The following is a 23,536-nucleotide window of genomic DNA, read 5'->3' as shown; positions in this document are numbered from 1 at the left end:
CAAAACTTCATGATGATTGTTTGCACAGCAAGGGTGCAGTAGACTTGTCTAAAAGTACAGTTATTCAGACCAAGATGTTAATGTATGTTGTTTTCAAAATTAATGGATTGTTCTGATTGGTTTTTAAGTCTGAAAGGAAGCTACCTGTTCAACCCTGTGTTCTACCTGGTTTGTTTAACCTTTGATAATCCTTTATCAGGCCACTCTCAGGTCTTTGAAGCACTTGAGGAAGACAGAGCCTTGTCTCCCCCTCAGCCATAAGTGGTTGCATTTATGCTTTAGCTGGATAAAAAGGATTCTGATGCATTCTTCACTCAAAAAGAATTATTTACTGTGTCAAGTTCTTTCCCTATCCACTGTGCCTGGAAAAATTTGAATTGTGCTGCTTTTATATGTTGGTTCTTTCTTCCTTTTTCGGTGTTAATACTTTATTTCACTTTTGGAGATCAGGCTTTGGTGGTTGTGCAGCTGTCTCTTTGAAAAATCTGTTGGCATTTTACAAGTTTTCTGGAACAAGCCTGATCTTTTTTAGGATTTAATTCAAAAATGGTTTTTATAAAATGAAACCATGTGAAAAGGGTTGTTTTTGTTTTTGTTTTTTTAAATTAAAAGTGGTATCTAAGTGCTTTATGCCATTGAGATATTGTGAAATCTATCAATTTGACACTCAATGTGTTTTTTAAATAATGGTTTGCGTTTCTGTTCTGTCTTGGGGACAGTTTGTCATTATTACTCTGCCATCAGAATCAAGAGTGTAGAAACCTTATCATTTTTTTGCCTTTTTATTCACTTCTTTCATCCAGCTCTTTTCATTTTGTCTGCCACTTTCTAGTTTTTCTCTGTTCTTGCAACTTTCCTTACCATACCCAGAAGAAAGTCTGATGAATACTAACTACTTCTTTATACCTGTTCCATGGTTTGTTTGGTTTTTCAGTCATGCTTCAGCCTGCGCTGCTGCACACGATTTCGATTTCCTTCCCATTTCCCTTTAATTGAGACAGAAGAGAACAACATCTGCTGAATGTGAAGTCTCTTCTAAAGCCAAGTACAAAAGAGATCTCAAAAAGTTTCCCCCAATAACACCTCCATGAAAAGGGGCACCAAATCTGCCTTTTTTACAGATGTGTTGCAATAGCATTTCTCGTTGAGTTGTATTTGCGGTAAATGTAGCCTTAAAAGCTCTTTTCTTTGAAAAGGTTAATTAACCTCTGCTATTAAAAAAAAAAGTAGTCCATGACCTATAAAAGTACAGGGTGGTGTTTCTGGAACTAAAATATCTTAATTACTTGGTGTAGACTACCGCACAATGAAAATATATTGGGCAAATTGCAAAAGCCTGTGATTACAGAACACTGGTACACATGTACTTTTGTTGTACCTGCATGACAATAAAATGAAAACAAAGTAGAGTTGCATCACTGGATTAGAATAGCAAGTCTTGTAAAAGGAAGTGTTGATGCACAGAAGTCCTCTTGAATAGTGTGTAACTATTGTATGTATCCTTCAGTTTTGTCTTCTGTTTGGAACTGATTCAGAAAGATTGGTGTCTTCTGTTTGCAGAAAAGCTGGTTTGTTGTAAGGTGGGGGTTTCTGGTGATGGACCCAGAGGAAGTAAAAAAGAAAATGAAAAATCATTTTGTTGCATTGTTTAGAACAAACAGTGCTTTTTGGGAGAGAAAATGCTTTATTTTTCTAGGGATTTTTGTTTGGCTTGAGATGTGGTGATTTCTTATTATTTGTTTGGGGTTTTTAGTAGGACTTGATGTTGAATATGTGTTAAATATTTGTTAATATTTGTTTACAATATGTTAGCTTTTGTTTAGGGTTTGTTGTAACTTGATTTCAAATTTTTTTAATGTCTTTAAGGAAAATGTAGTGCTGCTTATACATATTTTAACAATCATTTCAGGGCTTTTTTCTTTTAACTTTTGACTAGGTAATGTCTGTACATGAATTGCAAGCTGGTCTCTAGCGGGGACACCGTGGGAGGATGAACACGGAGGAGCTGGAGCTACTGACTGATTCCAAGTACAGGAACTATGTAGCTGCTGTTGACAAGGCACTGAAGAACTTTGAATATTCCAGTGAATGGGCAGATTTAATATCAGCCCTTGGGAAGCTAAACAAGGTATGCCTGACAAGTGCTCTTAAAAAGACTCAGGAATTGCAAAAGGTTCTGGTGTAACAGTACAGAAATGCAAGGTTCCAGCCATCTCCTGCAAATATTTCAGTGCTTTGAGCTGAATGTTGGGTGTGTGCATGGAGTAAACAAACACTTATCTTTCTACAGTTGAACCCTTTGTAATTGGAACTAAAGGGAGAAGTTATTTACATTTTAGTGGAAATAAATGCAACGTCTCTTTTATTAGTAATATTTATTTCTAATATTGTTCAATGTTATAGAAATAATGTGAAAAATAGTAACTGGTATAAATATCAGCAGTAATTTTATGAAGCATAAGTTTTTAAATGAGGCTCATATCATTCATGGACCAGAGAATGCTATTGTTCTGATTCATTTTAACAGTTAATTTTAATGGGCAATATAATTGTAATCTTTAATAGCACTTCACAAATGCATACATATTCTGATATTCATAAAAATCTTGTTTTAGTCAGTTGTATGTGTTTCTAGGCAGCCCCATTCAGGAAAATGACACTATAGTTAGAAGTGGGATCATTATTTTGTATAAAATCTCATTTCTTTCTTTTTTTTTGATTGTAGTAGTTCTTGCTGCATGTTTGTGCAATGGGAAGGCTATGATATAGAGAAAAGAAAAATCAAAATACGTAAAAGTAACTCTGTTCTCCAGTCCTGAAGTGATTGCATACTTTCAGACAGTGGTAAAATTTTGTATGTGATCACACTCTTTAAGTCTATCCCAGACTCATGACCCACAGTTTATTAGTCCTCTTTGAGCTAGTGATAATGGATTTTATGAAATGGAAATAGCAATTTTTGTCCTCAAATGGATGAGTAAATGACAAATGGACAAGCTGTAGGCAAGAAGCCCATTACAAGTGAAGTTGCCTTGGCAATATTACCTGTAATGAGTGTATAAGTGAAAAGCATGGCAAAGAAAAAGCTCCACAGCAGATTTTAATGGCCTTGGCTTTTTTCTTGTAACCTAGGTTTGTGTGCTGACTTATGAAACACATCCAGGAACTCCTTTATAAAATGTGCATTTGATGTTTAACATCTTTTGTGCTGTTTTTCCTTTTTTTGTGCTGGTTTGCCAGGTGCTGCAGAACAACGCCAAGTACCAGGTCGTACCCAAGAAGCTGACGATAGGCAAGCGCTTGGCACAATGCCTGCACCCCGCTCTGCCGGGAGGGGTTCATCGCAAGGCGCTTGAAACATACGAGATCATCTTCAAAATCATTGGGCCCAAGCGCCTGGCCAAAGATCTGTTCCTCTACAGGTACAGTATTTTAAACAACTCCATTCCAAATGTGTAATCAAGATCCTTTTGTTTTCCTGCTTTTTATATTCGCAGTATTACTTTGTTATATAGCAAAAATCAGTAAGAACCAATTTCTTTCCCTCATGTTATTGGTACTTGTCTAGTATTTTTCTTCTCAATATTGTATAACAGAGGAGAAACAAATCACCTAAATTTTTGTTGGGAACTGGTTTAGTGCAAGAAAACCTGGATTTTATTATTTTTTCATTGGAATGAAGTGTTCTGTCTCTATGTACCATATGTATAGTAATTGAAAAGTTAGCTCCTCATTGTATTAACATTACATTTTACTATTTTAAGTGTTGTTGGAAAAGAATCTGAGTATAGTTTGTTGCAGAAAACTGTATTATCAAATAAACAGAACAGAAAGATTTTGTTTTGTTAGAATGGGGGGCGAATACAAACTTTTTTCTCAGTCTCTGGAACTGATGATAATAAAAAGGAAGGATAACCTTGAAAAGTTAAGTTTAGTCAGCATATACTGATTCCTAGACCTCCATGATGAGGTGTACATTTTGGGTTGGGTAGGGGGGCAAGACATGAATTTATTTGTTATAAAATGAATAGAGGGATGTGTGCACACTGTCACACGTTTCTTAATCTTTACCTGTCCCTAGAGATTAAAATTTCTTTGGTTTGAGAAATAGCAGGAAAAAATGGAATTCTATTTACAAAGAAAAAGTGTGCATTAATGCTTGGAAAAAAATTGCATGCCTTAGCATCAGGTCTTCTGTCTTGCATGGTGATGATGCTTATATATAATCACATTGAGGATGGGAGTGTTTCTGTTCTCTGTTTCCACATTGTAAAAGACACTGTGAACTCATAGCTCATATTTTGTGCTTGTACAGTGATTCAGTAACTGCAAGATCTCATTAACACGAAGTTCTAGGGTAATGGAAAATGCTACCTTGTATAATCTAACTGAAAGCTATTGTTACTGCTGCTAGGGCAAAGGCAGACATTCACATTAAGGCATTATCAAAGATTCCAGTATTTGTCATGAAAGCAGAATGCCAGTGTCTGAACATCAGATCTTGAAGTGTGAGTAATAGCCTTACAAAGAATGACTGTGGGTTAGTGTGCTGCTTATTGAACAAAAAGACATTTTCTGTAGAAAAAAGAAGCCAACTGACAATGGTTAAGGACAATTTCTGCTAGTCATATAAAGGCAAAAAACATTTTTACCAGAAGTTTTGTATTTTGGAACAAGTTTTGTAGGGTTTTTTTCCTATATTATGGACAATACCCTATACACATAGGTATTTCTTTTAATAGTAGATTTGTAGGTGTAAATTTTAAGACCCTTTCCTTAAAATTACCCATCTTACTGTTCTTTGATTTTCTTCTTCATATGTCAGGCTCTTCTAATCTGAGTCCTCAATGACTTTGAAAATTGAAGTTGTCTTCACATGCATTTGATTATTGGTACAGTTTGTAATAATTTATAATATTTAGTAGCAGTAGCAAGTATTATTTTAGTATCTATGTAACTTCTTAGGAGGTCACATTTATAACTTTCGTGAACTTATGCTCACATTCAAGTAAATTCAGAAAATACTTCCAGTTTTTTCAGGCCCTTACAGGCTGTGTTATGAACAGAATTGCAAATAGGGTTTATTGTTAGTTTTAGAATCTGCTTTCAGACTGAATTTCCAAATTTCCAAAGTAGATATATGCTTTGATGCTACTTAACAGTTACCTCAAGGTTACTTGCTGAAATAAAACACTGTGGTTTTTCTTTCAGAAAATGATTTCTATGAATTTCCTCAAAGTGTTGTTATCCCGCCTTGTTTTTTTTTTCTTAAAAGTGCAAAGAAAATGTATTTTTAAATACAATTTTCGTTGTGATGTGGTTCAGTGTGGGCAAAATTAACATTTTGTTATGCAGAGATGCTTCTGGTTTATCTTATTTATTTTATTGGCGAAAGAAATTAATCTCTAGGCCTTCAGTGCTTGTTCTCACAATAGTAATAAAACTCATAAGCCTTGGGGTACCAACCTGTCCATCCAAAGTCAGTCATATTGTGTGGTTGTCTATGCCTATGCACAATTCTAAGATAAAAATCTGATGCTTATAATAACTATACTGGATGTGCCTATAGCAGTCTTTAGAGAGAAAAAAAATTGTCATATGAGAAGCTTCTTTAAAAAAGGTAAAATTTATTTTTCACAGTTCTGGACTATTTCCACTCCTTGCCAATGCTGCTATGTCTGTCAAGCCAACATTATTGAGTCTGTATGAGATTTATTACCTCCCTTTGGGGAAAACACTGAAACCAGGACTGCAAGGACTGTTAACTGGGATTCTGCCTGGGTTAGAGGAGGGATCAGAGTATTATGAAAGGTAAGAATACTTATGTTAATAAAGTGATATGCTTCATCTGGGAGTGTTTATTGTAACTTTTCACTATGTACTTGTATGTGGATTTTATTGTTTTCAAAGTGGTTGCTTTTAAATTTGATGCTGTCATATTGCAACAGAATGGTATGGTAGGAGGTTCTTAGCATTAATTAGGAGAAATGAACTGTTAGTTGTTCCTGCTAGTAGTTATGGAAAGGGAATTGGCATTAAGCAGGCTTAGTGTTATATGCCAGTCTCTTCTCCCAGGGAGCAAGCAAAGAACAAGAGAAAAGGGCTTTAGGTTGTTCCAGGAGAGGTTTAGGTTGGATATTTAGAAAAATTGCTTCACTTAAAAGTTTGTCAAGCATCAGAACAGGCTGCCTGGGGAAGTAGTGGAGTCACCATGCCTGGAGGTATTTATAAGCCATGTAGATGTGGCACTTTGGGACATGGTTTAATGGTGGATTTTGCAGTGTTGGGTTGGACTCAATGATCCTGAAGATCTTTTCCAACTTAAACAAATTCTGACCATGTTGTTCATGAACAAGAGTCTTCTATGACTCTTGATATGGATTGAAATACATAGCTGTAGCATCTGGGCTGCTGAGGTAGCATCTTAACATATTAGAGGATGAAGTTACACTCCATCACTTGGAATTCTTGGAATTGTTCACATGCTTACATATTCTTGATATTTCCAACTTCAGAAACTTGAATTATCACAACTTGTAAGTCAAGAGCAGTTCAACACTGTCTTTTTCTATTTCTGTGTAGGCAGACACACACACAGTGTAGCTGGCATCACTACAGCAGGGAACAAGGTCTATCCAGCTTGCCTCCTGGGGCCTGCCAGAGGGTGGAGGGGTGCTGCCACATGAGTTGGAGGAAATGAGAGCAGGGGAAGGGATTGCTTGTGCTCAAAGAATTAGGGTATTTTTATGCCTTGCTATTACGAGATGGACTCAGTGCAAGGAATGAGAGGGCAAAAGCCATCTGCTTTGATTCCTTTCTTGAGCAGCTATGCTTTCCTGGTGTCTGTCTGAAACCTCTGTCTGTAGCAACACTTGGCTTTAAGCAGCAAATGAAGGAGTTATTTGGCTCTTTGAACATAAGGAGTACATAAGGAATATATAAAGAGAAGCTGTGGGCAAGCCAAAAGCATTTTGCAAGCCAGATTGGTCCACAAGCTTGCTAGCTGGATTGCTCTGTTCAGGCTGCATTATAAGCTTCAGTGTATAACTGGGCCTCTCTTGGTCTCTCAAAAGGAAGTTCTGACCTTCCTGTAACAATTAATCTTAATACTTCTAAAACTGGGGGCAGGGGCAAGAGCTGTGATATAAGCCCTGATGCAGCTGGCTTGTTTTGCTGCAGGACAAACACACTGCTGGAGAAAGTTGCCTCAGCTGTGGATCAGTCAGCGTTCTACAGCGCTCTGTGGGGGAGCCTCCTCACCAGCCCCGCCGTGCGCCTGCCTGGCATCACTTATGTCCTCTCCCACCTGAACAGGAAGCTTTCCATGGAGGATCAACTCTACATAATTGGCAGTGACATTGAATTAATGGTAATGTTTTCATGGAACAATAAACTTATAATAAGTAACAACATTGAAGTTACTTATTACGTAATGTTTTTTTTGGGGGGGGGATTTAAATGTGTTCCCTCTCTTTGAACCTGGCCTTTGAAGAGATAAAATGCATGTTTATTATAGCTTCAGTTAAACTGATGTTTTGGTGCATGGTAGGAGAGTTTCAAAGCTGAATTAATGTATCAGAACTGTTTAGGTTCTGTGGAAAACTTTCCATTTATTACAGGCTTCAGATAAAAGTGGTTGAGTTTTGTTGCAATTTTTGGTTCCTTTTTTTTCTTAAAGATGTAGAGAATAATTTTGTCTTTTAAACTTAAGATATTCATTGGTAATATTCAAAAAGCAAAAGCTGTTTCTATAGTTTAGGGGATCTGTTGATTTTATATTTCCTCAGTTATGAAATTTTTTATTTTCCTGTTTTGTCTTGTTTCATTATTTAAAATTTAAAATAACTTCATTTAGTAATTATCATTGTTTGTGAATAACTGTTCTTATTTTTGAGTGCTGTCTTATATCTACCTCCTTAAAATAATAAATAACTATTCTGGGGGGGGTTCTGCCATTACTTCAGGTGGAAGCAGTAAGCACTTCAGTGCAAGATACCAGTGTTTTAGTACAGAGGAGCACATTGGACCTTATCCTTTTTTGTTTTCCTTTCCATATGAGCCAGGTAGGTTATTAACATGAGAGATGAATTGACAAATTCCTAAACGTATTTCACTTCTTATGTCAGTAGCAGTATTTGGTTGGTTTTTGTTAATGATTTTCTCCAAGCTCCAACAAGAGTCACATGTAGGAGTTTCTCTGATAGATTTGGCTATTCTCATCTCTGCTCTTCTGCGTTTTAACTTGATGTGTTGACTTTGAAGTTAAAGTTAACTTCTCTGTATGCAAGCTTGAATTATGTTTAATCTATGCAGAAGCTTTTAATTTGCTCCAGTTTGATGAGAAAGCAAATTACCTGTTAATTTGCAAGTTTCCAATTCCCAGTGTTCAAAATAAGCAAAAGTTAATCCTCTTAGCACAACAGATTCAGAACACTAGAGAATTGAAAATGATGTTTGGTTTTGGGTGAGTGGTTAGCTGTAGCATTAGTGGGAGATAGACCTTACAACTTCTAGATAATTTTTTTTGGACTGCATTTATTGTTAGTTGTATCCTGTTTTTAAATGATCCATGAATTATTTAACTCCTAGAAGAAAACTTATACAAGACTGGTTCTCATATTTTTAGAAATTAGGAAAAACCTGCACTTTTATGTAAGAAAGAGCTGTGTTCTTGCTTGTGGAAGGACTTCATTCACATTTATCAGTTACTATAGGAGTATTTGGAGTGTCTCTATTTAGGTACTGAAATGTTGAAATTATCAATACAACATTTTTTCAATATTAAAACTTACACGACCATTTAAAGTAGTAAGAAACTGAAAAAGTACTTTATTTTTTTTTTAAACTGGATTTTAATAATTTTCTTCTAAAGCTTTTGCCTCATAGTAATATGAAATGTCTTGTAATAAAAAGGAGCTGTCAAATCTGTTATTTTTGCTGTTTTTAAAGGGTGTGTGTTAATATATAGTATCTACTCCAAACAATAATCATATTTTGGTTTTCTAAGAGCAAGATTTCTTGTACTGTGTGGAATTCAGAAATGTCAAAACATGAAACTAGCTAGGTTTTAATGAGCATTATGCTGCTAACACAGAAAAAGCATTACTTTTCATAGTTAAACTTAAATGTGTTTCTAACTTCTTCAGGCGACGCGTCCAGACATGATCAGAATTTTGTCAGCAGCCCTTCACGTAGTGCTGCGCAGGGATATGTCCCTCAACCGAAGGCTTTATGCATGGCTCCTGGGTAGGTTTGTATTTCATCCCATTGGCACTAAAAGTGGAGGATGGGCTGGATTTTCCTTATCCGTGGAGATAATTGTTCCAATATTCTTTCTCCACTACTCTGGAGAAAGAATCTTGGAAAAATGAAATACTCAATTTCTTTCATAAGAGGGAAAGGCACTTTTTATGGACACAGAAGATGAAGAATAGTCATCCTGGAACTCATTCCTGTCATGTAAATTGTTGATGCATTTTCTTCTAACAGCATTATGGGCCACATTCAAGGGTAGAGCCTGGTGTAGTAGGCTCATGGAAACAGGCACTCTGAAACTTTTTCTCTAAAAACGTAGACTGGAGAAAACAGAGAATAGGCATTATAGAGTGTAAATGGTAGCTGGAGCACAACAGTATAGAAGGTAGAAAAGAATGCTGAAGAGCATTGGTATTACAGTATGCAAACTTCAAAATTCATTAGATCTTTGCCTCATTGAATTAACAGATCACCAATCACTTCTCAACACCTTTCTGGAGTAAAAATTGAGTAATTTGGAATACAATTCTACCAAATGACAGAAAATCAATACAGTAGAAATTTAAATTTGTATACAAAACCAGCATATAGTTAGAAGAGGGTAGCAGAGAGTTACAGCTATTAGAAGACTCTTGACCATTCAGAGAATAGTTAGAAGACCAGAGATTAGAAAATTTTAGAAAAAAAATTAGAAAATTTTGGAAAAAAATTACTCTTATTCTTGTTATTTTAAGGAAATGAAGCCTGTAGTCACATGAATCTGATCAGTTATTCTTTAAAGCCCTTTTGAAAGAAGTCAAAATCATGGAAGTTCCTAAGTGTGTCCCAGGAGCTGGAGACTGAATGAAGAGACATGAAGTGACTTCTCTGCTTGATATGTGTTGTAGTCTGCTGTTACCTTCTTTGTTTGACTTCCCAGCTCACCAGCAAGCACATATGTGCTTCTTGGGCTACCCATAACCTTGCCCAGCTGGTAGTTATGATGTCAGGGGCAGGCAGCCTGGGGTGGTGGCTGGGGAGGAAGGATGTGAGAGCAAAGGGCCCTGAGAGAGAGCTGAAATTATGAGAAGGGAAGAAGTCAGCAACAGTGTTCTGCATGAGGGGCTTGGTTGTGTTGCTGTAGTGGTTTAGAAGTTCAATATGAGAAAATCCTGCCTTCTTTGGTTAATCATTCTTCAAGACATTGACTTGCAAGGTATTAGTCTTTTAAAGAAAGACAATGAAATGCAGTGTTGTGCTCCATACCTGCATTTTCAAATCTGGGGAAGAAATAGTTTCTAGATTAAACACTGCACTCATGTTTCATCTAAATTTGAATGAATTAGATATGTCATTTGCTATTATTGAAAAAGGTATTTCATGTATTTAAAATATCATGCTGCTTTTTTTAGTTGTAGAATCTTCATATATAGCTATTTCATGAACATAGTCTCCACAGAAAGTCATGCAACTTTGGAGAATACTTTTACAGTGACTTCCATGTCCTGTGTTGTGAACAGCTACTTCATCTATTTGCTAGATATTTGAACAAACTTTCTGACAATATTGGATTTTTGCTTTTTTTTTTCCTTTGCATGTTGTGCTGCTTTTCCATAATCATGATATTCTATTCCTAATATAAGGCATTGCAGATGGAGATCAGTTATGTTGAAAGACTGTCTTAATTCTTTTGTTCTGTGTGGAATTATTTAATTCTGGTGTGTGCTATTCCTTCTTGTTGTTTTACAGCTAGAGGTTACCTATTAACATTCTCTGTGAATAGAAATGGCATATATCTCCTTAAATCAGGTTATCTTAGCCATTGTTAACCAATAGATTTTTTTTTCTTCCTTAAGCCTATTTTTTGTGCAATTAAAAACTTACTGGGAAAAGAAAAGAAATTTACATTACAAAGGTCCATCTTGTTAATATAATTTTGAACAAAAAAATATTTTTTGTAGTATAACTGATATTCTTTCTAACACATCACTGTGTTTTGATTATCATCTCTATATACTTAAAACATTGAATTTTGTGTTCTCATTAATATTGAAATATTTTTTATGTGACAGCTTGTGGCTTTATTTTAAGGATTGTGGGTTTTGCAGCATTTGTGAACATTTTTCAATTGTACGAGATGTAATTGGTTGATAATATTGCATAAAACTAAATTTTTGTTATTTGTATGCAAACTGCTTGTGTGAAAATATAACTTAGTTTCCCTTATTAAATTCTATAAAATCATCTTTTTCTTGCCGACATGACTTGGACTTCATACTGGTAAGTTACCAGTGCTAGTGTGTGATTTCTAGTTTAAAGAAATTGCCAATGTGTTCTATTAAACTGCAAATATTTATCTGCTTTGTCTTTTGTTTGCTTGAAGGTTTTGATAACAATGGTGCCCTTGTAGGACCCAGAAGTACAAGGCACAGCAATCCTGAGGAGCATGCCACTTACTATTTCAACACCTTCTCTAAGGAGATGTTAGTTCAGGTAGCTGTACAGTTTTATTTATACAGTTTTCTTGGGGCATATATTTTTATAAACAGATCCTGATCAAAATTGCTGTAACTTTATCTTTTGACTTGCCAATGCAATGTGACAATGTAATCTTGTCTTTTTGTGATATTTGTGTCCTATTCTTCCAAAACATTCTCAGTGGAAAAATGAGGACGTCTAGAATAGCAGGATGAACAGAATTAGATTTCTCCCTCTCCTTTTTCACAATGAATGAGGTATATGTGGATATTACTTGATTATGAGCCCTGCACACTGGAGCCTGTTCTTTCATGAAACTGAATTGGAGAATTCTCTTCTGTAGATAGGGGAAACTCCTCTGTGTCTTGGGAATCAGAAAAAAGTTATCAGATGGCACTCAAACTCTGTATTAAAAGGGTCTTTCTTTCCCCTAGGGAAAGGGAGCATCTTCTGCTCTCTGTTGGCAGCCAGGAATAGTTGAGAAAATTGGCAGTTAAACTAGTTTACCCTTAAAGCCTTCCTATGTGAGCTGAGATCACTGGTTCTAAGAATTGTGCTGCTTTTCTCACAGTAATCGAAATACAGATGTCTTTTAAACTTCTGTGAGTCTGATATTGAAGTCAGGGAGACATTTTATCTTTAAGGCAAATTGATAAGGTCAGGATTTTTCTGAGTCAGAGCTGTGATGCTATGTATGGGAATGGCAGTGGCAATTCTAACAGTAGTAGCTGACAAGAATATTCAGCTCATCCCAGTTCAAAGCTGACACCCAGCATAGAGCTAGCGCCTTCAATTTTATCTGAAAGTTGTGAGATCTACTGTTCTACTGATGAGGAAGAGCCCTCAGAATTCCAGTATTCCACAGCAAGGACCTTGTTGGCACCCTCTCACCCTTCGCTTATCACATTTCTGCCTTCCTTAGCAGACGATTCAGAAATTACTCAAATGTAAAGGAGAGGCCTGAATGAGATACAGTTTCACCTGTACGTTATATAAAAATACCCTGGTGAGCTTTTAGCGACATTTAGGCATGGTTAATAGTGAAGGTCTTTTTAAATCTGTGCATCTTTCAAACTTAATCAGTGTCAATAAAGCTTTTCTGTCTAAAGAATATGGACATCAGAATGTATTCTGTATATGCCTTGCCTATACATAATACAAATGACGTGTAGCTTCTGAAACCTTTTGCTGTCTCTTGAAAGACTTGTAAAGCATTGCTCTTTTCTGCCTTATTCTCTAGCCATCTCTTTGTGTTCTGTTTTATCCAGTCAACTCATATCTTATTCACAGATACAATGTACTGATAATTCTGGCCTTCTAAAGACATATGAAAGCACAGAAGGATTTTCTTTTAAGATACTTGATGATAATACTTGGTTTGTAGCAGATAGCAAGGCCAAACTGGTTTTCATGGCTCTTTCTTATCTTTTTTTTTCTTCTTTGTCCTTTTTTTTTGAAACTGTAAAAGAAACAAACTATCTCAGACAGTCAAGTCAGCGAGGCAGAAAACTAAGCAAAATCTGTGGTCATCTCATGGGGCTTTTTTTAATTCTGCAGCTCATTCCCTAACCTGCTTTGTCATAGAAACTCAGTCTTCCCATTTATTTCAAAGTTGTCATTGTTATTTAGTCAAGGAAGTTTTCATCCTCGTGAATGAGGATGTCATAGGACAGATGGTGTTTTATTAAGCCCTTAATATCTACCTACTTTATCTTCTCAAATAATTTGTTCATTAATGCTCATGTATTCTGTTTTATTCTTAAGAAATATTGAGTTACCTGCCTATAATACTCTGTTTTGATTTTAAATAAATACAAGTTAACAAGTTCTGTTCTGCAGAAATGTTCTCAACGGCAAAGTTGAGAGAACTTAATAGTGGGAGACTGAGCTGCAGCAAGATGAAATAGTGATCTGCACTACTGAGAATTTTCCCTTTATGTGCAGCTTTTATTACTTTTTATCTTTCTTATTATTTTCCTGATATGTTTTTGCTCTTTGTAGGCAATGGTTGGAATATTGCAAGTTAATGGACAGGGAGAAGAAAGCACATTAATGCAAGACTTAAAGCCTTTTCGAATTCTTATCAGTTTGCTGGATAAGCCTGAACTGGGTAATTTTCATTTACTCTTTTTAATTTGTTTCATGTGATTCTGCTTTGAATTTTTTTCTCCTTTTTTATCAAATTGAATAAGTTATATGCTTAGTACTGTCAGGTTACCCAGATTTCTTAGGTCTTACAAGCTGTATCTATATTTTGTACTTAATTTAATGCATTCATCAGATTTACCTTTTACCAAATGCCATTTCTTCTACTTTATACACAGGAAACAGTAAGTCAAAGTCTTAGAGAGAGCTAAGTGCGTGTTGGAAGATGTGCAGATTGGATCTTTTTCATTTCTTTCATCCAATAATGACTTTTACTATTATAGATCTCAGCTATTTCTTTTGGGAATAACCTGTTATTTCTTTATTATACACACAGAGAGAATAGATATTAATAATGAAACAGTTAATTTTTTTTCAGAAGAACTTATGCAGAGGAAGCAAATCTTTTTTTTTGGTTTTGTGGGTGGTTTGTTGGGATTTCTTTTTCGTGTTTCTTTTCAATTTTCCCTCCCCTATTTAAAGTGTTTAAATGCCCTCTTTAGCAGATAAGGGCTGAGGACTATGGGACAAATGTATTTACAGTTAAGGCTTGGATATCTTGCCTTTTTCTTTGGAATACAGTTTTGAAGGTGAATGAAAAAAATCAAAACAGTTTTTTAAATCCATTATCAGATTTGAGAGTGGGATAATAAAACCATAAAAATGCAATAATTAAAAGAAATTATCAGGACAGAAGAACTACAAGGAACAAAATATGTGTCAGAAGTTTGCCATCTTCCTTGTAATTTATGTTTTCTAGGGATCAGTCTAAATGTTCAGAGGTAATGTATATGTTAAGATTTCATGAAGAAGCAAAGCTTTGAGGATTCTTTCAGCAAAATGAGGTAGAATAATCGAAAAGGATTTTTGCTTAAGTCCGTGAGCATACTCTTACTGAAGGCAGCTCAGTGAGATTAGGAAGCACATAAAAAATGATTCCTCAAGCAGGATTACTTTTTAAATTCCTTTAAAAAAATTTGGAGTTTTTTTCTTCAAAATTGAGATTTAGCTGAAATCCAAAGGAGGAGCTGTTTATAGAATCATAGAATGTTCTGTATTGAAAGGGACCTTACACATCATCCAGTTCCAAAGCCCCTGCCACAGGCAGAGAAACCTCCCACTAGACCAAGCTGCTCAAAGCCCCATCCAACCTGACCTTGAACACTATCAGGGATGGGGCATCCATGGCTTCTCTGGCAGCCTGTTCCAGTGCCTTATTACCCTCTGGGTAAAGAATTTTTCCCTAGCATCCAATCTAAATCTCTCTTCTTTCAGTCTAAAACTGTTCCCCCTTGTCCTATTCCCATCTGCCTGTATAAGAAGTCTCTCTCCCTCTTTTTCATAAGCCCCATCTAAGTACTGAAAGGCTGCAATGAAGTCTCTCTAAAGCCTTCTTTTCTCCAAGCTGAGCAATCCAAATTGTCTCAGACTGTCTTCATAGGAGAGATGTTGCAGCCCACTTGGTATCTTTGTGGCCCTCCTCTGCACTTGCTCCAGCAGGTCCATGTTTCTATGTTGGGCATCCCAAAGATGGATGCAGTACTCCAGGTGGAGTTTCACAAGAGCAGAGTAGGTCAGAAGCATTCCCCTTGGCCTGCTGGCCAGACTTTTTCAATGCAGCCCAGACTGCAGTTGGCTTTCTGTGCTGCAGTTTGCACACTTTCAAAAATACTTCCAAAAGTACCCTGCAGACTATATCCTGAGCTAAAAAAAACCTGTCTCAAATTAAAAAGAAGGATGATGCTCAAAATATTTTATCTTGTATTTGCATTTAAATATGAGTGTATTGTCCATATGCTAAAAGCATGAGGTAGCTTAGGGGTGAGTATTTCAAAGTATTTTGACTGAAAGGCACCTCTGATCAAGAATCCATGAAGTCCATTTCCATGTTACTGAGCTGAGCTAGTAAAAGGGGTGTGTTGGCTTGAACATGATGTGTCCTGCTGTGACTGCACAGCTTTTGCACTCGGTGTGTTTGCACCCAGCTGCCATTGTACACACACTGAACATGGGGCTTGTGCTTTGTACTCCCAGGCACTACAGTTGTCTCAGTGTTTCTGGAATGCAAACGAACCAAACCTTCTGACATTCAGGTAGTTTATGAGATTGAGCCAGAAGAACTGTTGTGGTTTCAATGACTAAAGCTAGCTAATGATTCCAATAGCTTTCAGCTGTGGACTGTTGACAATGCTATAATTCAAGGGTGTGACTGCTGGTATTTCTCCCTAGGCCCTGCCATCCTGGAGGATGTGTTGATTGAAGTGTTTCGAACATTATATACACAGTGCAAGGCAGAACTGGAGCTTCAGACAGAACCATCTTTCAATAAAGATCACACACAGCTAAGCAGGTAAATAATGAGTATAATGTATTTTGTATTAAATAATGGATCTTTGTTGCTGGAACCGTGACTGTCAAGCGTGAGGGACTGTGACGTGTTTTCTGCATGATACAGGATCTATTGACATTAATTGCAATTTGTGTTCAGTGCAAAGGTGTGAAGTGGTTGGCTTTATTATTTTAATTTTTTAATATTTAGCACAGTTTTTATTCATCTATGACAAAAATGCTTGTTTGATTGATTGTGATATTCTTTATATCTGTGCTCTTCAAAAACAAAATTGACTGAATTTTCTTGTAATAGAAAAATGAAGACTGCTACAAGAGAGCTGGGAAGTGGGATATAGACTTTGAAGATTTGAATTTAGTATTTTGAAAGCTGGAGAGGACAGCAATGTTCAAAGCTGGAGAGAGTAGGAAACAACTGTAGGAGCAATTATGGTAAAAACAGATCTATTAAAATGTGGTTAAAAGACAAATATTAAAGAAAGGATAGAGGAGAAACCTAGCAACTGTGAAAAGACATTGGTATGAGCAGCCTGCCAATATCCTGAGCCCTTGAGCAACAGCTACTTGTAGGGATGGGAGGTGATGGGAGGAGGGTCATTTGTCAGTGTTACTTGACAGTGGGTAAACTCACAGGGATGTGTAGTTATATAACTTGAAAAATAAGTATAAAAATATGAAATGTTCTTTCTATTTTCTTTCAGCAAACTGAGAGAAAACAAGAAAACAGCAGAATTGATCAAAACTGCCAATCTTCTGTTCAATTCCTTCGAGCCTTATTATATGTGGGATTACATTGCTCGTTGGTTTGAAGAGTGTTGTAGGTAGGTGATAATATTTAATCTCTGTATGGGTAATGTTGAAGTTAATTTTTGTTTTGTATACATTTTTCTTCAAAGAAGTCAGTCTCATGAGATCATTAAGCCTGTAAGTATTTTTTTCCTCCCATCCCTATAATTTCAACATTTTGGCCAGTTTTCTTCAGATGTGATTGTGGGTCTTAGCAGTGTGAGTTCTCATAAACTCAGTGTCTGGGTTAAATCAAGAGACAGAATTAGCCCCTCTACTGAAGGACAGACTCCAGAGTGACCTCAAAACTAATTTTTGTTCTGTCTGGCCAGTACAGGATTACTCATTGTCCAAATCACTTTTGGTAAAATTGATAGATTTGCCAAACACCTGATGTGTCATCATTTGTCCTGCTCTTTTAGGGAAAAAGAAGTGTGGGGATTCTGTGCTTGACAAGCAGGGCTACAGGAGAAAATAGCAAACCATAAATCAGGAAAGTTGAAAATATTAACAGGAGGGAAGGGGATGAAGGGACCACAGAAGAGCAGGGATTTTTGCTGTAGCAAGGGGTAGATGATTTAGAGATGTCAAATGAAATTAGTAGAATTTTTTTTCCATTGCTTATGGAATTTCTTGATAAAATATTAAGATACTTGGACATGAATTTGTCTATGAGTCAACAGTGAGTAACTGTGTGTGTGTCTTGGGCTACATTGTGAGGACCATGGGCAGCAGGTGAAAGGAAATTATTTTTCCTTTCACTTAGTGTTTCTAAGGACAGACATGGAATATTGTGTCCAGCTTTGGACACGCCACCTGAAGAGAAGTGTTGAGAAACTGAAGAGACTCTGGTAGAGAAACTGCTAAGCTGGTCAGTTATAGGACATTGCATTGAAGGTTGAGGTAGGTGAGTTTGTTTTAGCCTGGCAAAGAGGGAAATTGAATGGCACGTTATGACTTCCTGAAAGGCATTTGCAAAGTTCATACAGCTATACTTTTTATAACAGCTGATGGAAAACAAAGGACAGCAACAAGTGCTCACTCAAGTGGTCAGGTTGGACTTTGAGAAAAGCTTTGCTAAGAACATGTGCAGCAGTGGAAGAGGTGGAACAGTGGAAGCCAGGAAGGCTGTGGAACTTTCTTGTGAGATTTCCAGAACTCTGCTAGACAGAACTGTGGACAAATTTATCTAGTGTTTTTAGCAGTCCTGCTCAGTGTGAGAGGTTGATCTAGATGTCTATGACTTGATTTTTGTGTGTTGGGCTGAATTGCTAACATAAGGATAATCATCTACAGCCAGGTAACATGCAGGTGAGTATTTCACTACATATAAGTAGTGTTACTGTCATCATGGACACAAAATTGCATTATAAATAAATGAAATCTGGAGAATTGTTTTTGTTAAGGCTTTTTCCTGCATGAGCTGCTCTATTATCTAAGTTTTTGTCTTCCATGCTCAATTTTTTGCAGCTTGGATTTCCTTATTTTACAAATGAAGACTGTTTGTTTGTTTTACAGCAAAAGGCTGGTTCCGGCTTTTTCTGAAAGGATGGCATGAGGCCAAATAAGCTACTTAACAGTGAAATGAGAAATTGCTTATTGGTTTATAGTGATTATCACCCAATATATACAGCTTTGCATTAAGTTACAGAAATATGGTCAATATAAGGGGAATGAAAAATATTGTGAAACTCCATTTGAATTTTCCAGGAGGACTTTACATGCCAGACTTCAAACTGGGCCTGGAGGTGATAGTGAGCAATCTGAGTTACCTCTGACAAATTTCTGCTTGTTAGTGGATTTTTTGTTGGATATTGTTTCTTTGGTAAGAATTCCTTTATTCATTACTAACATTGGGATTCTGTATATTTATGGTCTGCAGAAATACTATATATACTTTATTAATTGATTTTCCTGAAAATATATTGACATAAATTGACATTAAAAGAAGTTTTTGGTTCATTGTATGATTCTTGGTGGACTGGTTAGACATAACTGAAATGGGTTTTATGATGCTTATAACTGAAAATTTTAATCTGTCCTCATTTTCTTTTCTGTGTATTCATTGCAGGTATAGTCTTTTGTAGTTTGATATGCTAGTTTGAATGTACAGCTTTCTTTTAAGGATCTTTTAAATGTCATAAGATGTATCTTCTTTTTCTGTTGTCATTGCTTAATGTAGCAAAGACTGTTGGAACTGTTTTTCTATAGCTGTCTTTCCTCAATTCTTTGCTTTCTCATTTCAAAGCCTACTAGAAGTATGAGAGTGCTGTGTCAGGTATGGCAATCAGCCTGTTCTTCCTTTAGCTCTTTACGTGTTTATCTTTCATTCTTAAACTTTTATCTTAAGATTAATAAAGTAATAGTAGCATTCTTCAGCCTTCTTATGATGTTTTTAAATGTATTTAAACAATATATGCTAGTTTGAAAAAGAGCTAAATATATTTCTATTTGTTTGTTACCCAACTTTAAAGTTAATTTTGTAAGTATTTTTTAGTAAAGCATGTATTTCTTATTCACGGATATTAAGATGTTAATTTTCCTTTTTCCATGTTCAGTATGTTTAGAACAGAGTTAAGCAAATGATAGGTAGCTCTGTTATAGAAAATAAATTTCAGGATGGAATTTGGTGTGACAATTAACAAGTTTTTATTATTACTTTACTACTCCTGTTACTAGGAGACTTACATTGAAATACAGACTGAACACTTGCCTCAGCTGTTGCTCAGGATGATTTCTGCATTGACAAGCCATCTTCAGACTTTACACTTGTCTGAGCTTACTGATTCTCTCAGACTCTGCTCAAAGATCCTTAGTAAGGTTCAGCCTCCATTACTCTCTGCTGGTACAGATGGTATCCTGCAGCTTCCTACTGGACAGAGCAGCTCCATCAAAGAATGGGAAAATAAAAAGGTAACTGATTAAGTTTTGCAGCATCTTGCACAATTGCTTCTTATGTGGAAAAAATAAAGGAGTTTTGTACAGCCTGTGTTGAACACCCTACAAGTCTTTGATTAGATTTAGATATCACAATATATGTGAAACCTAGGTAATCAAAATAACTCATAATTGTGGTAAAATTTCTTGATTCTTAGGGTTTTTTACCCAGATATAATACTGTACATGTGTAAATCACTTCAGAATCAGGGCCTAAGAAACAACTAATCAACTAAAGTTTGTAAAGCACATCAAGAGTATAATGAAGTAAAATAACAGGACTGAAAAGAATTCATCATTTTGGTTACGTATCAGGCATATGTAAATTCTCCTCTCCCCCAATTTATGTGCATTGGTTTAATACCCATCACATATTTAACTGTCACTGTGAAGTTCTTACAATAATCTATTAAAGAAATAAAATGAACCAGCCAGCAGCTATTTCTCTTTTATCTTGGTCCACTTTGTTCTATGCAGCCATGGCTATGTGAAGTATGTTAAGTGACATGCCCTGAAATCCTTGTTTTCCAGCTGAAAAAACTTAAGGAACATCATAGAATATATTAGGTTGGAAGTGACAGATGCAGGGCACTGCTAAAAGCAGGGCTGATTTCAAAGTTAGGTTTTATTTTAAAGCTAGGTCATGTCACTCTGGATCATATTTGTCTTAATTTTGAATATTTCCAAGGATGAAGTTACCATGACTTCTCTGTACAGCTTGTTTGTTTGCACTGTTAATTAATCAGAATTTCCAGTGTTGATGCTTGTGTTGGTTGCCTTGTGTTCTTTCACTGTGGATTTCTGAGCATATCTCCATCTTTTCAGCTGCCTAATGGGAACTCACAGAGAGCAATAGAGCCTCTTCAAACCCTCCACAGATTTTAGCATTCTTTTAAACCAAGTAAATCCAAATCTCTGAGCATCTCTTCAATGTCAGGAGCACCTGTGGTGACTTTGCATTGGGCATACTCAGTACATCAGTTGCCTTTGTAGTAATGAGTGCAGAATTGGATAAAATATTCTGCTTGTGGACCTAAAATTGTTTAGAGGGGACTAATTACTTCCCTTCATTTGGTGATAGTACTTCTGCTGATACAGTCCTAGATGTGGCTGGTCTGCTTCACCAAAGGAGTCCACTGCTGGCTCACATTCCCATTGTCAATTAGGACTCCAGCATCCTTTATTCAGAATCCTATCCTTATTCTCTCTAGCTAATTGATACCTGCCTTGTTTTGTTCTTTTGGGGTTTTGGTTTTGTTTTTAGTTTGTTGCCTTTTTTTTTTTAAATAAAGCCTGTTTTAATTGAATGATATTGCCCTTTGAACTTTCAGTGGCCTTCTGCTTCCAATTACAACTGTCTCATACATGGTCATGGTTTCTCTTAGGAGATAGTGAAATGATTTGCCATGCTTCTAATCACTTTTAGATTGTATTTTGTAAAATACAATAGAGACATAGTCTCTTCCAGCTTTCTAGTACATTAACCATTTTCTGCAGTAATATCTCAGATTTCCATTCTTCCATCTCTGGTTAAGCAAGACGTTATTCACTGTAAATAATAATGTCACTGTTTTTATTTATTCATGAAAAAGTTTTTCATACTATTACATAAAGTTCAAGTTCTATATTTAACACAGGTAGTGCTTAGAGTCAAAACAACTTCTGGGCCTGTTAGGTCTCAGTCAACATCTGCCATTGCTGGTAAAATGCAGGATTGGAAGTAAGTGGGCACCTGCATTTAGGGCCACTGACTGATGCATTTCTATTCCAGTTTCCGTACCTCACATTCTCACCAGGAAACAGACATTATACTGCCAGTTACTATGACTGAAGAGGGCTGGAGCAGTGCAAAAAGCCACTGTGGGTGCTTTTTCTGAGTAAAAGCCATTCATCTATTTATGCATATTCTGAATTATAAGGAATTAAGACATATAAGTCATGAAGAACTGTTATTGTTGCAGCAACCTCTCTTTCTCATTTTGAGGAGATGATTTATTTTCTTTTTATTTGCAAATGATTAGTAGTTTTTAAATGAAAAGTTTATATATTTTTGTAATTATAACTTTGTACTTGATGATTTATGATGCTGCATAAATTAATAATACCTATGCCTATGTATTTCAGCATTCTTTCATAATAGAGTAGACATAGTTATGATATGAAGAAAATGTTAAAACCAATAACATTTAAATATTTTTCTTGATAAACAATTTTTTTTAATGTTAGCTTAGTCTGGCAGGCTCACAGAAACACCAAATATAATTTTGCATAAAATGTATTTGTATGAATACATTTAAAACTCTGGAATAAAATTGTTACTTTCAAATGAAGACACTAATAAATATTGTTTTGCTAAGACCTAAATAACCTATTTTGAACAGTCATTAAACTTTTATATTGCTCAGGTGCCATCAGTGTCACTTGAAAATCCTAATGATGTGTTTGAAGATGGTGAAAATCCTCCAAGCAGTCGATCATCAGAAAGTGGATTCACTGAGTTTGTACAATACCAGGCAGATACAACTGATGACATTGACAGAGCACTGAATGAAGGTCACAGTGCACCTGGCATCCCTATTGTTGGTAGCACATCCTCAGAGACTGAGACAGCATCAACTGTGGGTTCTGAGGAGACCATTGTGCAGCCTCCTTCCATAATGACACAGGGGACAGCAACTCGCAGTGGGAAAACAATCCAAAAGACTGCAATGCAGTGCTGTTTGGAATATGTCCAACAGTTTTTAACCAGATTTATCAACCTGTATATCATTCAGAATAATTCCTTGTCTCAGCCCTTAGCGGCAGAGCTTCCAGTAGATCCCACTAGAGCACAAGGACAGGGTACAAAATGGGACAGAGAATCACAAGATGATGCTAAGGTGAAGAAAACAACCAAGAAGAAAACACCAAAAGAATACCTTCCTGCCTTCATTGCTGCTTGTCAGCTCTACCTTGAATGTTCGAGCTTTCCCGTTTACATTGCTGAGGGAAACCGCACTTCAGAGCTACATCCTGGGAAGCCTGAAGTTGGTAAGCTGCACTCTCATTTGTTCTTTGTTTTTCAAATAATCATTTTTATATTTCTGCCAAAAAATTTAATGTAATACTATTGCGTTTTGTGTGTGTTATTGTTTGCTGTTCCTCTCAGAAATCAGTTTTCTTCTGTGTCAACTAGTTTGTTTGCAAAGTAAATTATTTTCTCATAGATTTTTAAGAATATTGCTGGCATGGAATTTGACAGTAATTAATGTTGGGGTGAAAAATATAAATTAGGCTAACTGAAGCCTGTGAGTAGAATCTATATTGTTGAGTCTTCCTCTTTACTGTATGGATCCACAATGTTTTATTTGTCATATTGCAATAGCCACAGCTCACATCAAATATGTTTTTAGCTTCCTTTAATCAGTTCTGGATTGATGTGCACATTGTTCACTTTGGCAATACATGGAAATTGTAAGCTACTGACCAATAAAAATCATACCAGCTAAGAAATTTAATTTATTCTACTTCGCTCCTATGAAAGGCTCAGTTCTTGCAAAAAATTCTTCTATAATTGCATTAAGAAACAAAATAAACATGATCAATTTTGGTGAGGTATGGATGTGTT

At 36.0% G+C, this 23,536-nt stretch overlaps 1 protein-coding gene across 1 annotated transcript in view; it reads left to right on the top strand.

Moving 5' to 3' along the window:
- DOP1A (DOP1 leucine zipper like protein A) overlaps positions 1-23,536 on the top strand; it is a 61,062-nt gene that overhangs the window by 8,795 nt on the left and 28,731 nt on the right. The window contains exons 2-16 of the mRNA XM_059467330.1: positions 935-1,045; positions 1,937-2,128; positions 3,241-3,422; positions 5,641-5,811; positions 7,180-7,369; positions 7,965-8,063; positions 9,147-9,246; positions 11,618-11,727; positions 13,714-13,822; positions 16,087-16,207; positions 16,908-17,027; positions 18,703-18,817; positions 19,241-19,270; positions 19,672-19,905; positions 22,335-22,959. Of these exons, the coding sequence (XP_059323313.1) occupies positions 1,991-2,128; positions 3,241-3,422; positions 5,641-5,811; positions 7,180-7,369; positions 7,965-8,063; positions 9,147-9,246; positions 11,618-11,727; positions 13,714-13,822; positions 16,087-16,207; positions 16,908-17,027; positions 18,703-18,817; positions 19,241-19,270; positions 19,672-19,905; positions 22,335-22,959 (2,344 nt within the window). The 5' untranslated portion in view covers positions 935-1,045; positions 1,937-1,990. The remainder of the gene's footprint in view (positions 1-934; positions 1,046-1,936; positions 2,129-3,240; positions 3,423-5,640; positions 5,812-7,179; positions 7,370-7,964; positions 8,064-9,146; positions 9,247-11,617; positions 11,728-13,713; positions 13,823-16,086; positions 16,208-16,907; positions 17,028-18,702; positions 18,818-19,240; positions 19,271-19,671; positions 19,906-22,334; positions 22,960-23,536) is intronic.

This window comes from Ammospiza nelsoni, chromosome 3, assembly GCF_027579445.1.
Source record: "Ammospiza nelsoni isolate bAmmNel1 chromosome 3, bAmmNel1.pri, whole genome shotgun sequence".
Taxonomy (NCBI): Eukaryota; Metazoa; Chordata; class Aves; order Passeriformes; family Passerellidae; genus Ammospiza; species Ammospiza nelsoni.
Note: the sequence above shows the minus strand (reverse complement) of the source record. Positions and strands in the feature narration are given on the sequence as shown.